Source organism: Phytophthora sojae, assembly GCF_000149755.1.
Source record: "Phytophthora sojae unplaced genomic scaffold PHYSOscaffold_9, whole genome shotgun sequence".
In the NCBI taxonomy this organism is placed as follows: domain Eukaryota; phylum Oomycota; class Peronosporomycetes; order Peronosporales; family Peronosporaceae; genus Phytophthora; species Phytophthora sojae.
The window spans coordinates 1,583,622-1,604,662 of NW_009258123.1; the positions used below are offsets into that span (position 1 = coordinate 1,583,622).

The following is a 21,041-nucleotide window of genomic DNA, read 5'->3' on the forward strand; positions in this document are numbered from 1 at the left end:
GGTCTCGCTGTTATGCGCGCTCTCAATGGACATTTCGGGTCGGCTGCGGCAAGGCTCTCTCCTTCCTTCCTGCGATTGTCTTGCGCGGCTCGATTTTACAACTGAGGCGCTCGCACGTCTCGGGGCGTCGGTCGCTCGCTCGCGGCAAGGCTGGATTCACTCGTTGCTAACGGCGCGGACCTGCTGCTGCACGGCTTGAAGGGGGTCTCGTGGCCCAGAACCAAGAGAACGCGCGCTCGGATGGGACGAGCGCTCCTCGGGATGTGGAGCGGAGGCACGAGAGATTCGCTTTGCTTCGAAATCGAATGCAGGCGATTGTCGAGGGGCAGTGAGAGCGGCCGACGGCGGCTTGGAAATGAAAGAACGCGCTTTGGGATCGGCGGTGGGCGGTGGGGGCTGATCCGAGCGTCGATTGCTCGGGGTCTGTCGCGCGAGCGGCGGCGCAAAAAGAAGAGTGAGAGCGGCCGGCGCGACGGTCGCCGCCTGGGCCGGCGAAGGTTCTTGGCCACAGCAGACAACGCCCCAGCCGCTGGCGGATGGCGCACGGCCCTCGTTGACGTTGGTGTTGTCGTGACTTGGAGCTTCGGGGCCAGTGGTCCGACTTCCTCTAACCCGAACTGACTCGCGGCAACTAGTCAGCAGCATACAAACTCCAAGTCACCTCGGCCCTCGCGGCATCTGGTGGAGGCGAGCCTGGCAGCTGTTGTTGACGTCCAGCCTTCGCTCTCCCGTACTCAACCAACATGGCAGGCGAGAGCCGTGCTGCCAAGGCCATGACGAGGATACCTAGGTATTATCTAGTACTTGGTATCCGCCAGCGCGGCGGCGACATCGATGACGGTGACAGCGTTCCAGTTCATGAGATTCATCGCTACAGTACTGGCCGATGCATTCATTCAATACACTACATGTACTGCAGTGCAGTGGCCGCACTGCACGCTCCCGTGGCGAGGAAGTGAGGTTTACACTGTCAGTGCACTACCTACATATTACGTAGGCACCTGTCATACAGTACCACACGGCTGCAAGTTGCAGCGGTCCGCTTGCTCGATCCGTTAGTTTTTCCGGCGGCCTCGTCAGTGCCGCCTAGACATGCACTGCAGCGTCGACTACCCTTATCCACCAAAACGCCCTTCGTGTACATAGCTGTCTCGATACAGTTGGTGGCTCTCGGCGCCGCGTCGGACGAGTGTGTACATGTATCGCACGCACGGCACAGAGGGGCCGTGGCGTGGCTTGCCCAGCGCGAAATCGCTCTCCTTGACTTCAAGAATGAGCGTCGCGGTCGTGGCGTCGCGCGCCAAGCTCTGCAGCCGCACGATGGTGCTCCCGCAGCGACTATCAAAGTACATCAACAGCAACGCGGGAGCCACGGCCGCGAAGGGCAGCGCCCTTCCAGCATGTCGCGGGCCATTACAGCTTGCATTCTCTCTCTACAGACCGCAACTTCGAGGCCACGCGCGATTTGCGGTGCTCATTCTGCCGATACCCAGCGAGGATCATCGGATGTTTCGTACATGCGTGTGTAGCCACCGCTGCAAGCGGGGGCCGGATGGGAGGATCTCGCGTCGCAGCAACTTCACTCACCGTGCGGTCGCTCTCAGCTCGCTTCAAGCAAGTTGCTTCAAGCAACCACCATGCATGCAGCCATCCAACAGCGCGAGCTGATTTCTGGTGACAAATGACAGGAGCTGGACTTGTGTCTGACCGAATCCAGCTCCTTCTCGCGATAACTGTACGGCACGAAAACAATGTTTTTCTTTTAACGAAAAGTCCGCGCTGTCATTGCGCTGTCGCCGCTCGCAAATTCCAGTTGCAACAGGTGCAAGATGTTGTTACAGCGGCGCGAAAGTTTTCGCTCTCACATTACACATGGAGCGGGACATGCAAGATCGCTGGTTTGTTGGGCTTGCAATGCACTGCACGTATACGTTTAACTTGCTAGCGTTCATGATGCCAATGGCCGCCATCGCCGTTGTCGAGTCTGCGCTTTCGAACAGCGCCGCCGCCATTGCGATCCGGTCACGCCCCCCACGGAGATAGATACCGTTCGTATCGAAGTGAACCCGCGCCCTGGTCCGCGCTCAGATGTAAATCGAGCACAAATCATCCCTTTTGCAACGCAACGACACGCTTGCGCCGAGAGAACGGGCTGGCTGACTGCCAGCCAGCCGGCCGCTCTGCGCACGCGGACTCGGTGTCGCCGCCGCGGCGTGGGCAGGCACGGCAGACCCTGCTGTTGTCAGCGCTTCACGGATTCAAGCACTTGTCGGCAGCTCCGCCACTCGATGGATGCGTCTGCAGCGAGAGGCGAGGGTCCCATGCAACAGTCAGGCGACCAAGCTGTGAGATCCCTTCAAGTCTTCGAGCGGTATCGTAGCGGTTCGATCGAGCGGTGGGAAAGCAAATCTGTGCGCGAACACCCCAGCACGCCGGCCGCCCACTTGGAGTCATGTCAACGACTCGTTGGCAACGAGGCTCCGCGGCATCGCCACTGCACGTAGACATCCGTCAGCGTCGGCTACCGAAGCCGGAGAGACAAAGCTCGCGCACAGCTCAAGTGTATTTGGCGCGGGCCGGTCGGAGGTCCACGACGTTCGGCATGGGAGGTTCATATCTGCAGTCCCATTTCGGCGCTTTCACGCCGAAATGGAGTGGGCCGTGTTCTTCCGTAGTAGAGCTGCGCGTCAACTATCGCAGCGCGCCTGGATCAGTTGAAGCCGACCGGCCAGGCCCGGGTTCAGCCGAGGTGGCCGGGTTCGGCCGAGGTGATTCTTCCGCCATGCTTGAGGCTCGGCACAAGTCGTGTCACGACGCATAGCCAGCATTGTGGTTCATGCTTCGGCGACAAGCGAATTATTGTGGGTAGAGTGCCGCCACCAGGCTGACCAACCCCGCTTCTCGTTGGTACTGTGGCCTGCTTGGTGCTTGTCATGGTTGCAGGCAAGTCGAGCGGAGACTTGACTGACAAGCAGCCAAGTGGTCCGATTACTCACCTGGTACAATGTACCAAACAGAGTGCTCCGTCGCATTTAGTGTGACCACATAGTTACGTGTGGTTTACACACCGCCAGATGGTTGGACGAGAAGAGCCTGCGTATCCGCCCCGCTGGCGCAGGTTGCCACTAAGCCTTTTGCCGCTCTCGAGATCAAGCTCCGGGCGGCTGTAGCTTCCTAGTTCTTTCCTGTACCTGCGCCTATGCCGCGCGTGTAATCTTGTATAATAGTGGTGGAGCCTATGATGATCACAACACTATGTCCAATTACTGCATGAGTGGCGGGGTTACGACCGCCGTCGCAATGCGTCGAAAGAACCTTCTGAGGCCCCCATTCAAATCATACCATAGCTACGTTACCGTAGTGTTAGCCTGCTGGTAGCAGAATGTCTACATGTAGCACTGTGTGCACGCAGAGCAACTACACTCTGTCTGCAGGCAGCTAGCTGCAGACTTAAATACGCTCGTCCGTTTCGCTTGCCGCAGGCTGTCCGTTACACTGCGTCGAGTGTCGACGAGAAAGGCATAGGCATAGGTGAGAAGCACGAGCGAAAGAAGGCATCTCCTGTTTGCCCGCTGCTGCTGTAGCCATGGGCGTGGATCTGTTCCTGCTGGCCGTGGTGATCATCATCGCAGTAGCGCTGCTCATCTGCAACGTCTACATTCTGGTCTACTTCCAGCACGACGACGACAAGAACACCGCCTACTTTCCGAAAGCGCTCGTGGTACGATCATCTGTCTTGCTTTGTGTTGGTGGTACACACAGTGCTAAGCTTTTTCGTTGCAACGGCAGGTCTTCGGGCTGTTCTTCGCAGAGGCGACGGTACTGCTGCTGCCGCTGGATGTGGCCAACAACTCGACGGCCATCGGCTGCGCCGAGGGCTGGAACACAGCGTGCGGCAACATCAACATGGATCTGCTGTGGCTGATGGTGTTCTTGTCCATCGTGATCTTTCTGGTGGTGCTGCTGCCGTTCGCGATCTACTACTACGAGGCCGACGACGGAGAGGACAACCCGAAGAAGAGTCAGTGGGGTGAGGCGATCAAGATGGAGGTCGGCACGGTGGTCGTCGCCGCGGCGTTGATCACGGTTCTCTACATCACAAGCGCCGAGAGCAACGTCCCAATGCGCGCGTTGGAGGTGAACTCCATGTCTGCCACTGCGGGCTTTCACGCTTACGTCGACGGCACGACACTATCCACCGACGTCGTCGATGCAGCCAGCAATGTCACGGTGCAGCACATTACACTGACCGTGGACGTCTCACTGCCGGTGTACGTTACGGGTCTCACGAGCTTTGTCGGCTGGTTCGGCTTCTCGATTTTCTGCGGCGTTGGACTTATTGCGCTGCCCATGGACTTGATCCTGTAAAGATACTTCTCGCTACACGGTGCTGTACTCGGTATTATTCACTGACGTTGTGTGTTGTGCCGCTGCAATAGTGCTTTCTTCCATCGCCCGAAGTTTATCAGTGCTGACGTCTACGCGATCCAGAAGCTGATTCTTCAGCGCCGCTCAACGGAGCTCCTCGAGATCGGCCGATCCATCAAGCAGAGCATGGATCGCCCCGGTCACGGACAGAGCTCGTGGGAACGCAAGAAACAGCGGCGGCTGGACTTCGTGACGCTTAACAAGTTCAAGCAGTCGGTCTACTTGCTCGAGGGCGACGTCGTTGACCTGAAACTTTGTCACGAGGAATACCGGAACTTCAACCCGTTGAAGCCGATTTTCAAGCTGCTCCTGGGATGCATTGCGAGCGTCATCAGCTGCATGTGGTTCTTCCACATCGCCCTCTACATGCTGCCGAACACGCCGCTGCTGCCGTTCCTCAACACGTACTTCATTTGGTTTGACCGCTGGTTCCCGCTCTTCGGCACCATTTCGGTCGGCATTTTCAGCTCGTACCTGCTCGCTTGTGCGGTCAAAGGCTGTTTCAAGTTCGGGATGCGTTGCTTCTGCATCGCGCTGCACCCAATGAAGCTCCACGGGACGTACATGAACTCGCTGGTCTTCAATCTTGGTCTGGTGCTGCTCTGTGCGATTCCAGCGGTGCAGTTCTGCGACCAAGCTTTCGCAGACTACGACCGTCTAACGGCCTTGCGAACGCTCCTGGGAGTGCAGATCCACTACTTGAAAGGCATGCGCACGGTCTGGGACTACAACATCTTCATCTACGCCATCATCATTATCAGTTCTATCACAGCAGGCATCCTGATGGCGAAACCTCGAGACCGCGCCTCCCCCGTTGACGACATCCGCAAGAGAATCGAGCGTCAGGTCCGCGATACTGCGGCAGCCAACTCTGTTTAGCACTAAGTAGGCTGTCCGTGGATCTTCATCTTCATCTTCATCTACACTTTATCCATGATACACCGACACAGTAAAGCTCGTAGCACCAATGAAGCATTTATTCAAGATACTATTGAGTTGCATGGTTGCGGCCGAAAAGTCGACCAGGATCAACAATTTTTAGGGGCTTGTGACCTGGAGACCTCGGGCTCTTGACCACGTTTTGAAGTGCTCGGAGAACCGGCGAGGCTTTCTCCCCGGCTTGCTCCTGCTCATCTTGGTGCTGCTGTTCCCCGTCCTTTTCTTCCTTAACTTCGACAGAGGTTGGCGATGCTGCTGCTTGAGATGTGACATCGGGTAATATGTCGATGCGCAGGAGACCGAGATCTCTCTCGTCGTACTCGTCAAGAAGTTTCTGCAGCCAAGCGAAGATTTTGGTGCCAGCACCCGCTGCGATTCGGACGAATGCGCTTTCAGTGAATGTGGGTTCCTGGAAGATGGCGCGCAATGCTGCGGCTTGAGAGGGAGCTAGCGTGCTGCCACGCACGGCACGCAGTCGGTGGCTCCACTCCGACGACTTGTGCAACACTTGACGACAATGAGCCCACGAAAAATCGGACGGCACGAACTGCTCCTGTTGCTTTGGGGTCGGCTTGCTTTTCCGTGCATCGCGCTGTTCGATGGGCGGCTCCAGAAGCACCACCAAACACATGAAGAGATAGTGCAGCTCTCGCACAGGCACGCGGATACTGCGCAGCTTTCGCCATTCCTCGCGTGAAATACCCAGCCACTCCAAACTGCCCGTGCTCTTCGCACTAATCACGCTGGTAATGCCTTCGTTAGCGATCTCTTCGGCTAGTTCCGCATCTTGGTTTCGTTCAGCAGCAGTAATCTCTCGGTGGCGGAAGTGGTTGATACGGCCCTGCTTGACGCCCTTGCGACCTCCACCGTCGCTTGTCGGCTGGTGGTGCTTCGGCCAAGTTGGGACGGTTGCACTCGACATAACGCACGTTGCCGGGACGACTTGCTGCAGCCGTTCTTGATTCTTTTCCGTTGTTGACGATACAGCTCCTTCAGCTGCCGCGATTTCCGCCGAGAATTTGGCAGCTTCGGCGACGGAATCCATGTAGTGTTGCTCCAGAACCAGCTTTGCAGCTTCTGTGGAGAGTTTGTAGAGCTCAGCGCCACCCAGCAGCCGCCCACTGAGACTGGAATCGTGGTGCGCTACCACCAGCACCACATTTGTCACCTGCCAGCGCTGCAACAGATACAGCAAGCGGTCTCCAACTCCTATCAAAGTATTGTCGTCGCACTCCTCAACGAGGTCGACACCGCTCGGGCTGCAGTCTTTGCTTGCTGCTACGCGAATGCGAGACGCTCGTGGGAACTCCTGGAACTTCCGCAGTCGAGGCTGCTTCGCCAAAGCTTCAGAGACAAGAACACTAACATCTTGCTGCTGCTGGAGAGGCGCCACGGGGATCACGAGACCTTGGAATGTATTTTTCTTCAGGAGGAGTTGCGGACCTAGCGTGGCGCGGCGACAAGCAGTGCTGCTGCGTCGCGGAGAACCCATACATGAACCCAGTGAAGCGTCAGAGAGGAGAGGCAGTGCTTGAAATGATCTAGTGAGTCTCGATTGCTTCCGGTTATTTATGCGAGCAAGTCCATTGAGTCCGCCTGCGACTATTCTTACCTTCCAGCTCTATTTGTTCGGTACGACGCTCTTGCTGAGGATCTCGTAGTCCTGGGAGTCGTCTCCGCACGCACTAGGCGAGGTCTCGTCGATCTCAAAGCCCAGTCGTTCTCGGTAGAACTTCATAGCGCCCGTGTTGCTCTTGAACACCGTGAGCACCATGAGCTCCATTCCGTGCTTCCTCGCCACCAGCAGCAAGAGTTGCATGAGGAACTTGCCAATACCGTGACGTTGCGCCGTCGAGGCCAATTGGACCTCGTACAGGTACAAAACGAGCGCCCCGTCGTCCTCCACGAAGCGGAAGTGCGCGAAGCCCACGAGTGGCGCAACCGACTCCGAGTCTGTGGAGGTCACGCTCTCGTCGTGGACCAAGAGATACCGTGCCTCGTCCTCGAACAACTCTTTGCGCTTAGCTGCTGGGTCGTACCCCCAGTCTGAAGCTTGGTACAGAGTCTTCATGTTGCCCTCGAAGAGAGATACGACGCTCTCTCGTGTGGACTCCGAGAGGTCTTTGGCTTGGGAGCCTCGAATGGAAACATTGGCGCCGTTGCGAGCGTAGTGCGAGAACGCCTGGAAGTCCACCATCACGTCAGGTGTTGCGTTGGCGGCGACTAGAGTCGGGTGGGCTGGTCCCTCATTGGTGAACACCGATGAGGCAGTGGCCTGCTTGGACTGCTTGGCCTTCTTGGCCTTGGACTTCTTGGGCATCAGTACTGTGCAGTGCACAGCACAGTGTGCGCCGGTTTCAATTTGAAACTTTCAAAGTAAGCAGCTTTATGTCAAATTGACCAATAAGCAGATGGTATGTCAACTACAGTTTTTATAATTGGTTGATATTGTGTTTTTCACCTGAATTAGCTAATTCCCTTGTTAATTCCGGGTCGTCCCGCCGTGGCCGAATTAAGAGCGGGTTAAGTTAAGGCGGAATAAGCTAATCCAGACGAAAACAGAGCAATGGCGGTTTGCTACCCGCTAGCTCTGCCATGCTGCCGTCGACTGGCTCGCAAATGCTGATCGCGGGTGTTAAGGGGAAGCACCCACACATTGTGGGCCATAATCTTAGGCGGAATTAGCACTAAATAAGCGTTGTCCACCCTTTTATGGATCTATTTCGCATGAATTTACAGCTCACCGCCATAATATGTTGCTCCGCTGACGCAGTGATTTTGAGTTGCTTAGAGACCGACAGAGTGTCCACTACAGGCTGACACCCCCACTCTCCAAAATAGATCGAACGAAGTTGCCACCCAGTTGAATATGTAGAAGTTGCTCAGTGTTCCGACCATCACATCTATACCCCATCAGAGACCCCGCATACACTCCTGACCAAATTAATCCGGGCACCCACACTTTTGGCCGTAACTCCGTCAATTTTTAAGTACTCGCACTGCGCTTTTGATATGTCATTTGTATTGTATAGAGTAGTCGGGTGTTTGTGTTAACATCCTGGGTTTTGCGGTTTGTACTGTAGCTCCCATACAATAAACCACTTTGACCAAGTGGCCCAAACTTCGGACCACCCCTGACTATACTAAACTCAAGACAAATGTGCTGAAAGGATTGTTCATTTAACATAGGATGATACTGCTTGCTGGCCATCCATCACTTTGGTGGATGCTCGCGCGCCGTCAAGCGCTCTAGTTTCCAAGCAGCACTTTCATTTTGTTCAAGGAGATGCCAGCGTGGCTAAGCGACGAAGAGAAGTGTCGTGTGCGTGGACTTCGAGAAGGAGGGCTCTCAATCAGAGCCATTGCGAAGTAGGTCAAGAGGTCCCGGGATGCTGTCGTGCTCGCGCTGTCTGCGCCCCACTGGAATCGCCGGAAGCCAGGACGCAAAGTCGCTGTGTCTGAGAGGCTGGTGCGACTGTTGCGCAAAGCAGCCAGCGGTGACTACTCCGCCGCGTAGCTCAAGGTCGAGTGCCAGTGCCAGTGCTCCACTCGCACAATCCGTCGCCTCCTTTCTGGTGTAGACTGGCTTGTCTACACCAAAATGGAGAACATGCTTCCGTTGACGCCGGAGCACAAGGCGAACCGGCTGGTTTGGGCCAAGGACATGGTGGTAACGCCACAGGCAGACTAGGACCGCATCATTTTTTCCGACGAGAAGAAATTCAACCTAGATGGGCCCGACGGAATGCAGCGCTACCGGCACGACGTGCGACGACCGCCAAGGACGACGGTGGGGCGGCAAAATGGCGGCGGCTCTGTAATGGTCTGGGGCGCGTTCAGCACCAAGGGCAGGTCCAAGCTGGCTGTGTTAGTGGGGTGGCAGGCTTCGGCACAGTATATCTATACTGTGTCGGAGTTTTTGCTTCCTTACGCTCTACGAGTCTGATTTTGTCTATCAGCAAGACAATGCGTCAATCCACAAGTCACGCGAGACTATGGAGTTTTTCGAAGAGCAGGACGTCAAGCTGTTCAGCTGGCCGGCCCGCTCCCCCGACCTCAATCCCATTGAGAACGTGTGGGCATTGCTGGCACGCAAAGTGTATCCCAATTGACGTCAGTATGCTAACGTAGCTGAACTTACGACTGCCATCTTGTCTGCTTGGGATAGCATTGAGCAGGCCGCTCTGGTGAAGCTAGTCAAGTCGATGCCTCGCCGCTGCATTGAAGTGATTGAGAAGAAGGGCGCTAAAACCCATTACTAATACATTCATTTCAGCACATTTGTCTTGAGTTTAGTATAGTCAGGGTGGTCGGAAGTTTGGGCCACTTGGTCAAAGTGGTTTATTGTATGGGAGCTACAGTACAAACCGCAAAACCCAGGATGTTAACACAAACACCCGACTACTCTATACAATACAAAGGACATATCAAAAGCGCAGTGCGAGTACTTAAAAATTGACGGGGCTACGGCCAAAAGTGTGGGTGCCCGGATTAATTTGGCCAGGAGTGTACGATAGTGTCCTTCTTTGGCGCATCCGCTCCCCGTACAGGCTGCACAGGGGGGGGGGATGGCCCGGAATCGTGGTGGCTCTTGTGGCGCTACTTCGCCTCCCACCGACCGCTGCAGCTCCAGATCCAAATTCAAATTAACATTCCTGAAGTATTTTTCGCACCGCGGGCTGCCCAGTAGCCGTGTCGAACTCTGCAATGCACACATTGGTCATAATGAACGCTAGATATTCGCGTACACAAGTATGATTGCCAAGGGCGAATTGACGTGAATGATCTGGTATTCATACCTGTGTAACTCGATATTTAAAACACTCATCTGGCACTTGACATCGTTGTATGCATTTGTGAGATGCGACTTACAGCTATCTATCCACTCGTCAAGTCCCTCTTCGCTCAGACCTGCTGCCACTTGAGTCCAGCTGTATGAGCGCTGCTGTGTTTTTTGCTCCATCTTCTCTCGTGATTTCCAATGCAAAATATGAATGGCAGGCACTAGCTCACGCAACTACCTTCTAAAGATGTTTGGGTCGACTTAACTGAAATGAGAGGCGTGTTTGATGAGTTTTCGTCGCGTCGTTATGTACGTTAAGCCAGCTGTCTTTGCATCCGTCATGTCCTTTATGTGACTGCTCTGCGATTTGCGTGATTGTCCATATTCCTTGTTTGTTTTTGATGTGTGTTAATGGCTCCTACCGACCAGGCCCAGCTCGCCCGTTGGTTCCCATATCGAACCACGTGGCGACCGCCGGGCAGCGCGAAGGCCCGTACATCTCAGTTGACATCGACGATCCAGGGCTCACTCTGCATCCGCAAGAAACTGGGGACCGGGTTATCAACCGCGTGCGTAAGCACGCGGTCATCTCGGTGAACCTGCTCCAGATACCAGTCATCGCGAGCTAGTAGCTGATTGTCAAGACAGCAGTCTTCAACTACAACGTATTTAAGTATAAACTAAGATATAGCATACAAAAACTTGTAATAACTGTGTTAGTACATGTCCTGTAGAACTGGTGGCTGCGGAGGTTCCACAGCCACACCAAGCTCGTAAGCCTGCAACGGCCAAATGCAATCGCTTTTCGTTTCCTGCCTCAACTGTCCAAGTGTCCTCTTCCTCTTCCTGTTCCCGCTCCCGCTCACAAGTCATGAGCCCTACGCAAGCCTCCACCTCCGACGACCAACCTCTCCTCAATAGTGCTAACTACATCATCTGGAAGCCACGTGTGATTGCTACCCTCGACGGCAAACACCTCCTGGGATTCGTCATGAAACCCAACTACGAAGGCTTGTCCGACACCGAAGACGACGATGTGGTGATGGAACTGCCTGAAGAAGATGAAGATGAAGCTGAATTCAACCCCGACCGCGCGGAGCTTGACTCGGCTGGTTCAGCCTTGCCTGATGACGCTGCCAACGACGTCTCAATCGGACTTCCTCAAATTCTATCCTTTACGGAGCAGAAGGAGGAGGATGCCCGTCGCGCCGCGTCCAAGCGTCGCCCGAAGCCCAACAAGCGCGAGCTGCGCCGCCGTGGGGCACGCGCCAAGATGTACCTGTCGAGCGTGCTCGACAACATCCATGTCCTTTTCGTCCGTGACAAGCGACGGCCTACGAGATCTTTGCCACGATTCGTGAGCGTTATGAGGACAAGTCCCTCCATGGTGACCCATACTACATTCAAAGCTTCCTCATGAAGCTGAAGTACAAGGAAGGCACGGACCTGACTCTCTTCTTCCTGAAGCTGGAGCAAACCCTCCATGCCTGCTCCGTTTCGACAAACAGTAGCCTGAGCGATGAGCAACAGTCCATCTACCTCTACCTTGCAATGCCCACATCATGGCGCAATGACTTGCAGATCTGGAAAGGCACTCGGAAGTTCATCCCGTACGCCGAACTGAGGGCAAAAATTTCGGGGCGAGCTCGCGAAGACAAAGTACATCATCCAGAAGGGATCCCCCGAGAGTGCTGAAACTGCTCTACAAGCTGCCGAAACGGATTCCCACGTGCCGACTGCCCTCGTCGCGGCAAACAACCGGTGTGACTATTGTTCGCGCGAGAACTACGTGCCGAGTTCTTCAGCGCGATCTCCTTGCTGGGCGAGTCAAGGGCGGTACCGTTCCCCCCGAAAACTTCTCTGTCAACGTCCCGAATCGCGGACCTACCAACTCGCATCCACGCGGCGCCCACCCCAATTCCCGTCCCAAAAACGGCTTCCGCAACAACAGCAATAACCGTGGATACAATCGCAACAACAACAGTGCTGGGCGCAAGCTGCAGTTTGACGATACGGTCGAGCCGTTCGACCGCTTCGGCAACTCGGTCTCCGTCGACCGCGAGAGCGTCGACTTTCAGCAGCGCAAAAACAACAAGCAAACCGACTATGGCATCATTGCTGTCACGGGACCCCTGGTTGAACATGTGAGCCTCGCGGCCTCTGTGGCTACTCCCGACCTCACCTGGATCGTGGATTCCGGTTGCACCTGCCACATTACCGCCATTAAAGAATGATTCACCTCGCTCACGCCTAGCCGTGAATACATTACGGTCGGTGGCAAAACCGAGATTCCCGTTGAGGGTACAGGGTCTATCCGCCTCCTCATGGAAGATACCAAGGGTGCCACGCGCACCGTGGACCTCGCCAACGTGCTCTACGCCCCCAAACTGAAGTTCAACCTTCTATCTGTCCCTAACGCTGTCCGCAACGACTTCAAGATCGTGTTTGACCCGAAAAAGTGCACGTTGTACTATGCAAACCGCTACAAGTTCTTTGCTCGCCTGGCGACCTCGGCGGACCTTTATCAGTTCAAGGCGGTCCCGGCCACGTCCACGAGCCCTCAGCCGGCTGAAGCTCATCTTGCAGCTACAGGTAAGCATGATACATTTCTACTATGGCATAAAAGGCTTGATCATCCTAACTTCCGTCTCATGCAGGATGTGAGTAAGACCGAAGCACTTGCGGACCTCAATCTTGCTCAGGACGACAAGACGTACTTCTGTAGCTCATGTGTGTAACGCCAAATCACATCGCACCCCATTCAGTAAAGCCCCTGTTGAACGTGCTAAAGCCCCTCTTGAAAAGGTTCATTTGATATGGCCGGCCCCTTCCCGGTCCCCACTTTGTCTGGCTGTCACTACTTTGTGACGTTCATCGACGACTATTCACGATACATGTATCTCTATGCTATTCGTAATAAATCCGAATTGCACGAATGCTATGAGCGTTTCCGACAATGTGCTGTCACCCTCTTTCGCAAAGACATCGAACACCTAGAGTATCGAACTAACCACTATGACCCTGAAATCCAGGTCTTACAGTCCGATAACGCTAAAGAATGTGAAAAGTTGGGTCGACATATTTCAAAGACGTATGGAACGCGCGCACAATTCACGAATGCATACACCCCACAACAGAACGGGGTTGCTGAGCGCCGTATGAGAACCATTTTTGAACGCACTCGAGCATTTCTTATTGATGGCTCCCTTCCGCAACAGCTCTGGAGCGAATGCGTCACCCATGCTTGCAACTTAATCAACATGACACCCAGCACGGCCACGGGAAACAAAACACCACACGAAAAATGGTATCAGCGCAAACCGTCCTCGCAGTACCTTAAAGTATTCGGTTGTAGTGCCTATGCGCATATCCCTTCTGCTCATCGCAACAAGCTCGACCCTCGTGCTATCCACAGCTTGCACTTTGGGCTTCCGCGCAACAAAAACGACTATCGCCTCATGGACATCAAGATGAGCAGGATTGTATACAGTCGCGATCTTGTCTTCAAAGAGGATGAGTTTTCCACCTTGGCATGTATTGTACCAGCTGCGGTTTCTCCTACTAACGCTACTACCACCGATCCTGGTGAGTTCACTCTATTACCATCCCTTCGCTCTGTCGTTGGTAACCATCTACAGCAAGCTCACATTAGCACAGCGTCCAACCACCTTATACGCCCCCCCAGACGAAAATCCTGCTCGTGGCCTACCGCCGCGCACGAACAAACGGGCTAACCTCTCTGACTCCGAACTACCCATGTTTACCTTAATGCACCAGTCGATCTCAACGAAGCAGAGGAACGTCTCCAACACCAGTACGTTCTCCTCGCTTTGCGGCATGTGGCTGAACCTAGAACCTACCGAGAGGCCCTGTGCTCTGATTTTGCCCATGAGTGGCGCCGTGCAGCACAGGCCGAATGCCAGTCCCTCATCGACAACGGCACCTGGAAATTGGTGCCACCACCACGAGGCCGCTCAGTCATTGGTTGTCGGTGGGTATTTGTCGTTAAGTACGACGCCACTGGTCAAATTGACCGTTTCAAAGCTAGACTGGTCATCACATCAAAGGGTTCCTTCAGCGCTACGGGATAGACTACGACGATATCTTCTCCCCGGTTATCCGGATGGAGGTTTTCCGTTTGCTCCTCACCATAACGGCACTACTAGACTACGAGATCCACCAAATGGATGTTAAAACCGCCTTTCTTAACGGGTTCATTGACGTAGAAATATATATGCGTCAACCCGAAGGCTTCAAAGTCCCCTGGAAAGGAGGATTTCGTATGTAAGCTCGTCAAAAGTCTGTATGGTCTTAGACAAGCCCCTCGAGTGTGGTACCATACACTGTGCACGTTTTGGGGGGGATCTCGGCTTCTGCCGCCTCATCAAAGACCGCTGTGTCTTCATGAAAATGTTCCCGTCTGGCCCTGCTACATCGCCGTGTACGTTGACGATTTATTAATCATTGTCCTTACACCAGCCCTCGTGGTACGCATCAAATCTGCCCTCAAGCGGAGCTTTAAGTTACCGACCTTTACCCGACTGAGGGTGTGGTCTTGTGCGTACGCAACTGCTATTATTACTCCCGTCGCAGCAAATGTAGTGTAGCGAAACTGTATTTGGGTTGCTAAAGATACTGCGAATACTAAAAGCCCCCCCTGTGATTTTCTCGTTATGATGTCAATGTTTACTCAAATTCAATGATATAACAACTGATAGATTGCTCTCACTTTTGTGCGTTCGACAGTGTCATCTGTTTCGCGCGAGTCAGCGTTGGATTCCTCCAGGTTCCACATCACTTGGTCATTGACATGAATGCAAGGATCGCCTGCACCCCAGTAGAATCCCAACTGCTCAATGCTGGTCCAATCACCACATTCACCAACTCGACGAAGGAGAATATCCAGCTTTACATCGTCAAGAATCAAATCGAAATTCAAAGTTGACCTGCAATTTGTTCCTTATCTGCAAAGTAGCTGGGAGCCAAGCGCAGTTTGCCTTAGATGCGTTCTCAGCGAAAGGAAACAAGCGTCTGCAGATGACTTGGCGTAAACTTGCCGAAGGCTCAGTCTTTCCTCGAAGAGTCACTCCTCTTTTACAGAGGTCACTCTTCTGTACCCAAAGTCTTTTTTTCTGCCCCATTTGCACCACCATGCGCTACCACCGTAGGTTTTGGGCCTTCGGCGCCGATAACAACGATGATTTGGTGCCAGTCACGGCGGCTAACTTCTCTCGTGTGCGTCATATAGAATCTAACCCTTGTAAGCATCATGCGACCAGAGGTTAGGATAACTCAAAGTATTGTATTACTCAGTAATACAATTTCGGTATTAATACAGATTGTATTAATACTTATACTCGTTTTTTGGGCGAATGTATAAGGATAATTGAAGTAATACTACTCCTCGGAATTGGTAATACCAGTAATATTTTACGGTTATACTTCCAGAAGCCCCTCCGAACCCACGCAGGCGCTATTTCAGTGCATTCTCGCGCACTTCCACTCTCTATACGTCCTCCGCGGTGCTATTCGATACCCGTCGGACAGCGTGACCCGCGCGAGGCACCGTGCCAACGTCTACCACGACCTTAACAGAAACTTCATCTATTGTGAAAACCGATTAGAATGTCTTATTGGATTGTTAATCCGCCGATTTAGTGGCTTAATAAGACCTACGACCCCCCATTTGTTAAATCAGACCTCCTAATTAGACTGGGGTACCTCGATTTATACTCAAGATTATTACCTAGGACGACTTACAGAGTCAGAGCATATGAGTCGGATTTACATTTGGTAATCGACCGATTAAGCCAGGGCCGGCCGATTTGCTTGCTATTCAGATGGAATGTCCGATGTGCAACCGGCATTCGCTCCTTGTAGGCTAAATCAGCCGCCACGCAACAATCGTTGCAGTCGCTCTTGACTAGGTAGTCAAGGCTACAACACTAACATCAGAACTAAGCAGGAAAAGCCGCACGCTATAATACATGTAACTGAGATATGCAGGCGACGCGTTTAAGCGCGGTGTTGCCGCTGCACTTGGCGAGTCTCGGGCTGAGGTAAATGCATGTTGATCGAAATTGCTAGGCTGCACATAATTACGAGGCCGATGACCGATTTATACTCCGATTATAATTGATACATCCCCGATTTATTAGCCGTCAAATCCGCTATGAGCGATGTTTAATCGACTAATTCAGCAGGACAAACTAATCGGTTTTCACAATAAATGCAAAGGGGAAGTTTGCGTTCGATCACTAAACCAAGCTACCGACATACTTCCCAACTACCCACAAAAATATTTCCCTGCCTGTGATAATTAAGACCAGTGCCGCGGGACTACCACTACATAGCCACATCTTCAGGTCGCGCTACGCTTGTCTTGGCTGCCTCTGCAACATAAGGACCGTCGTATGAATACTACGAAGAAGGTCTTCAATGCCATTCGGATCGTCAAGGTGATTGGATCGCTTCAGCGTTGAACTGTTCTATGGGCTCAGTATAGACTCGCCACTGGCGAAGCCGAGCTAATGTGGGCCACATAAAGTTGTACAAGCATAAAGTATTACCCAGAGTATTAATACAATCTGTATTAATACTGATACTTGTTTTCTATACGAAAGTATTGTATAACCGATATTTATACCAGACCTCCAGCAGGGCCAGTAATACCAATACCATGATTTGGTCAATTATCCTAACCTCTGCATGCGACTGTCAAATGACTGTGCAATCGAACTGTTAGGAAACCCCTGGAGGCGTCGGGCATCGAGTAGCGATGTCTCCAGTTTGTCAGCATCCCCAGCCTGCAGTCACTGGCCAACGCTCCCAAGACTCTTCAGCTGAAAATGTTCTCCAGCTTTGCCTTCTCTCTTGGAGTCAGCAGGGCATCCAACAGCTTACGATTCGTGTGGACGATCAGCTCCGCAATATCGAAGTAGCGGTCCAGAATCCGGTACGTACTGCTCCAGCGAGTGGTACTAGACACGGGTATTATTGCCCCCCTCCTCGCTTCACGTAGCGCTTGGCGAGTCTTAAGCGTGTTGATCTTGAGGCCGTGTACTTTTGTATCACAAACTGGTTGTCGTTGGGTTCAAGAAGGCCTTGAGCCACTAGCTGGTGGTGGTGACCGGCACAGCCAAACATAGGTACATCGGTTCTGGATGCAAGTGCACCGTTCACGGAAGCATGGTGGCAGACATAGAACACCAGCAGGTCTACGCTATGTCCAAAGCGTATTCCAACAGATCAATGAATGAGTCCGCGCCCAGGTCGCCTTCGTCGGCAAACGGGGAGAATACGAGCAAGTATTTCTCCCTGACGCTTCTGTCACTCCGTAACGGGAAAAACAGTGACTAGGACAGCGCAGTGAGTACCAGACTCCTTCCGCGTGTCGATCGAAAAATCCTAAACGTTTGCCAATAAGTCAGGCACGGGTACGATCTTGCGCAGCGGGCTCGGTGTCGACGCAGCTTGGCCCTTGCGAGGAGACCAAGCAGCGTGTACTCCGGGCTCCGCTTCTCTCGCAGAACGATAGCTCGTGGTGCTCCATCACGATCCAGTCCATCACCCGGCAGCTGTCCATGATGGCAGGGGTCGCGATGACCCGGATGAAAGCATTGAGAGTGTTCGGGCGGCCGACCAGGACGTTGTACTCGCCCATGTACACGCGGTCATGGTGGCGCTACCAGTGGCGTAGAATGGTTGTGTAGCTGTCGTTCCGCAGCTTCAAGCGGCTCCCAGGACACAGCCGACGATGGTAGCGGTCACCTCGATCTTCAAATAGTATTCACATAGCTGGTGCGTCGTTGGATAAGGCCCGGATTCTTCGTTCGGTTGATAGGAGCGGCGAGGGCTCGGTAGAGAGGCTGGTTGGGCTTGAAGGGAGCACAGAAAATAACAGAACGAAGAAAATCGTTAATGCAGCGCGCTTCTGGCGCTGGATACGTCGGCCTGGTTGATTCTGACGTGAGAACGAGATACCGCCTGCACCTAAAGCTTACAGACAGGAAGCTAGGATGACAATTCAAGACGCATTGCTCGGTAACGGGACACGGCAAAATGGATCTTTATTTGAACGTGATTGCGGCTTCGAACGAACAACAATTTTGTGTGTTTTAACTGGAAAAATTGTCAGACATCTTGTTTATCGAGTAACCCATGTAGCACGTCATAGTATTAGAGATGCCAAGATTACAGCTGCCATTATGGCCTCAGCAGCGTTCTTGGCCTTTCGCAGCAAAGTCATCGACATTACCAACGAGGTGGTACCGCACCTTAACGTTAGTCCCACTTCATTTCTGCTGTACGATGACAACGACGAGCGGGATGACGCTGTTGTAGAGATGAACCAAGCAGTAACAATGAGGACGATAGCGAAGCATCGGCGTGTAGCACGAGTCCGACCATCGCAGCGATGTACGTCTATAAGACCGCCGCACCACAAGTTACTACAGGCTCCATTCTGTACGTGTCCTGGTTGGGGGAGGCAAAAGATGAAAATACGGGGCGCCAACCACCACCCCGCTCTCGCTGTCTACGGTGTGAGGAGACTCTTCAAATCCAAGCACGCGGTCGTTGGTGAACTCATTGCCAGTTGCGATCTTCAGTTCAGGTGATATACAAGCGCGCGACATACCGCTACAATGTGCGCAGCAAGGAAACCGAGGTGTCTGTGGAGGGCGACGTGGCCGTGGAGTTTCGGGGACTCCAAAACGTTGACGTAAAAATTCCTACGCTAGGACTCCGGAAGAGTCAAAGAAGAAGCGACTGCGCACTGCAATGAAGTAGTTGTTTGAAGACGACCGTGTGCACTTCTGTATCGGCATACATGTATCGATGTGTTTTCTACATCTGCAAAAGTGTGAATCACACCGCATCTCCGGCGCAACACTGGACATAAGTCTTGAACTTGTCATTCTAACCCTAAACAGGATACTACACTCAGAAGTCTCCCAAATCACTCGGACGATTCCATCCAGGCGACATCATCGTCGTCGCTGGAGATGGCGGATATGCGCGGAAGTGACCACGCCGCTGTCCTGGCACGAACGACCCACTAAATATACGATTTGCCGCCGCCGTCATCGACGACGGAGCATGATTATCGTGTTTGTTGTAGCATCACCAGCAGCGGTAGGAGGCGCTATGTGGTCCATCAGGTACGCCAGCAAAGGGTCGGACCCAGGGTTTGAAGCTGCTGCTACCCCTTTTTTCTACGATGCAGCGAATTTGTCTAGATCTGCTAAAAAAGCCATATATTTTAAAATGATAGTTTAACGAAAGAGCGCATTTCAACTCGAACACCGCCAACACCAGCAAGGCTATTCTTCGTGCAAAACAAAATCCCCCTTCTCCACTATTCAGCAGCAGGGCCCGGGTTCAAGAATGTGGTCCGATTGGACGGGCACTCGCTTTGAGTCTTGTTCGATCAAGTCAGTTGAGAGAGCGAATCTTTGTCGCGCAGGGGTTGGCCACGTTGAGATGGGACTGTTCAATCACAATGTTCACAACTCCATTGTAGCATCACAGATCGTCACTTGTATCGGTTCAACGAAGTTAATAGTAAACAGAAGTCGATTCTTCTGCAGCTCAGGGGGGGGGCTTCTAAGAAGCAAATGACTGATAGGCGATAAGATGTAACACCAGAAAACACAGCACGCCGATGGACACGTTGTGCGATGTTTAGCCCACCGTAATAATAGATCCTATGTTTGACTTGAATTAAGTATTGTTTCGTACAAAATCTGGAGCAAAATGGGTGCTACCGTACCAGTACATCACGCGCACCACTCCTGCTGACGTAATTACTACATGAGCGATAAGGATTTGATCAGGAGCAGACTTAAAGCCCTTGAACTCGCTTGCCAACGCTTTTGCGGAGGGTAGTTTGAAACAATAACGTTATGATTGACTATACGATTTAATTTTATTAACGATTTGTGCTTATTGATATAGAATGTTCCCCGCCAAAACCGCAAATTGCTACAACGTGCCAGGTGTTTGCGCTAAACCTTTAGGAGTTCTGCAATAACACAAGCTTTCTACAAAGCCGACGAGGTTTGTATCGACTTCGACATGCCTCCCAAAAAGATGTTAACCGGGGTCGGACCTGTCCGGACTATACGAAGGCAAGTGCACCTCGTCTGCCTCGTTCAGCAGATTGCGTCGCCCCTGTTTAGTAGTCGATCAGATACGTAGTCTTATCACGCAGCTCGATGGTCTAGTACTGGTGGACCACCACGTCCTCGGCGTCCTCGTTTAATTGGACATCCACCCTGCTGGTTTGCAGCACATACATACAAACTAAGACAGGAACATCAGAAATAGCACTATCTGAATTAAACAAATGCCGCATCAATACTGCAAACTACGCAGAATGGCGGCGTATGTTGTGACATCCGGAGACGATGTCACGAATAGCGCGGCAAGCCAATTCCGAAGGTCCGAAGTTGGCTGAGAGCTCGGTGCCGTGCCAACCATGAAGTGGTCTCCAAATTTCGCAGTCTGTGATTTCGAGCAGGTGCTTCATTTAGGCGTGTGAAAATAGCTTGAGAGCGCCTACACAGGCGGATCTCTATTCCACTGGAAGCAAGTAACTCACCGAAAAAAATGAGCAGAACAAAGGACGAAATAGAGCTGGTAATAACTATTGCTATGACAAACAACTCTTTGAAAGCTTACAACAGAATCCCTAGCTGACACTTTTGGCGGTGCCCACTTGAGCTTGCTGGAGTCCGTACAAGTGCTGAAAGAAGAACAAGTTTTATCCTGATCAGTTGTCACCCATAGCGCGTATGCAGTTCACGCTTGACGTACATGCCCATTTGGTTGAGGGTGGCTTTAACCCCAACATTTTTTGTCCTTGAATCAAGGACCAAAATTCGCTTAA

General features: G+C 52.8%; 7 protein-coding genes across 7 annotated transcripts; 3 read left to right on the top strand and 4 right to left on the bottom strand.

Moving 5' to 3' along the window:
- Positions 1-156: 156 nt before the first annotated feature.
- On the bottom strand, positions 157-2,012 carry PHYSODRAFT_338615 (hypothetical protein; the record flags this gene model as incomplete). The annotated part of the gene is made up of 3 exons (XM_009536467.1): positions 157-607; positions 1,213-1,392; positions 1,939-2,012. The coding sequence occupies 3 exons, from the start codon at positions 2,010-2,012 to the stop codon at positions 157-159; spliced, it is 705 nt and encodes a 234-aa protein (XP_009534762.1).
- Positions 2,013-3,586: 1,574 nt separating this feature from the next.
- On the top strand, positions 3,587-5,307 carry PHYSODRAFT_522442 (hypothetical protein; the record flags this gene model as incomplete). The annotated part of the gene is made up of 3 exons (XM_009536468.1): positions 3,587-3,721; positions 3,790-4,364; positions 4,440-5,307. The coding sequence occupies 3 exons, from the start codon at positions 3,587-3,589 to the stop codon at positions 5,305-5,307; spliced, it is 1,578 nt and encodes a 525-aa protein (XP_009534763.1).
- Positions 5,308-5,416: 109 nt separating this feature from the next.
- PHYSODRAFT_522099 (hypothetical protein) lies at positions 5,417-6,289 on the bottom strand (the record flags this gene model as incomplete). The annotated part of the gene is made up of 2 exons (XM_009536469.1): positions 5,417-5,551; positions 5,606-6,289. The coding sequence occupies 2 exons, from the start codon at positions 6,287-6,289 to the stop codon at positions 5,417-5,419; spliced, it is 819 nt and encodes a 272-aa protein (XP_009534764.1).
- Positions 6,290-6,342: 53 nt separating this feature from the next.
- Positions 6,343-6,498, bottom strand: PHYSODRAFT_406853 (hypothetical protein; the record flags this gene model as incomplete). Its single annotated transcript, XM_009536470.1, has 1 exon — positions 6,343-6,498. A coding segment is annotated over one exon (156 nt), but the record flags the coding sequence as incomplete, so codon positions are not given.
- Positions 6,499-6,988: 490 nt separating this feature from the next.
- PHYSODRAFT_318403 (hypothetical protein) lies at positions 6,989-7,964 on the bottom strand (the record flags this gene model as incomplete). Its single annotated transcript, XM_009536471.1, has 2 exons — positions 6,989-7,669; positions 7,962-7,964. The coding sequence occupies 2 exons, from the start codon at positions 7,962-7,964 to the stop codon at positions 6,989-6,991; spliced, it is 684 nt and encodes a 227-aa protein (XP_009534766.1).
- A 3,057-nt stretch (positions 7,965-11,021) lies between these two features.
- Positions 11,022-17,862, top strand: PHYSODRAFT_338620 (hypothetical protein; the record flags this gene model as incomplete). Its single annotated transcript, XM_009536472.1, has 5 exons — positions 11,022-11,406; positions 11,478-11,760; positions 11,838-12,349; positions 12,458-12,742; positions 17,603-17,862. 5 exons carry the CDS (start codon positions 11,022-11,024, stop codon positions 17,860-17,862), a joined length of 1,725 nt encoding a protein of 574 aa, XP_009534767.1.
- Positions 17,863-18,211: 349 nt separating this feature from the next.
- Positions 18,212-19,212, top strand: PHYSODRAFT_305273 (hypothetical protein; the record flags this gene model as incomplete). Its single annotated transcript, XM_009536473.1, has 4 exons — positions 18,212-18,260; positions 18,317-18,764; positions 18,806-18,872; positions 19,084-19,212. 4 exons carry the CDS (start codon positions 18,212-18,214, stop codon positions 19,210-19,212), a joined length of 693 nt encoding a protein of 230 aa, XP_009534768.1.
- Positions 19,213-21,041: the final 1,829 nt, after the last annotated feature.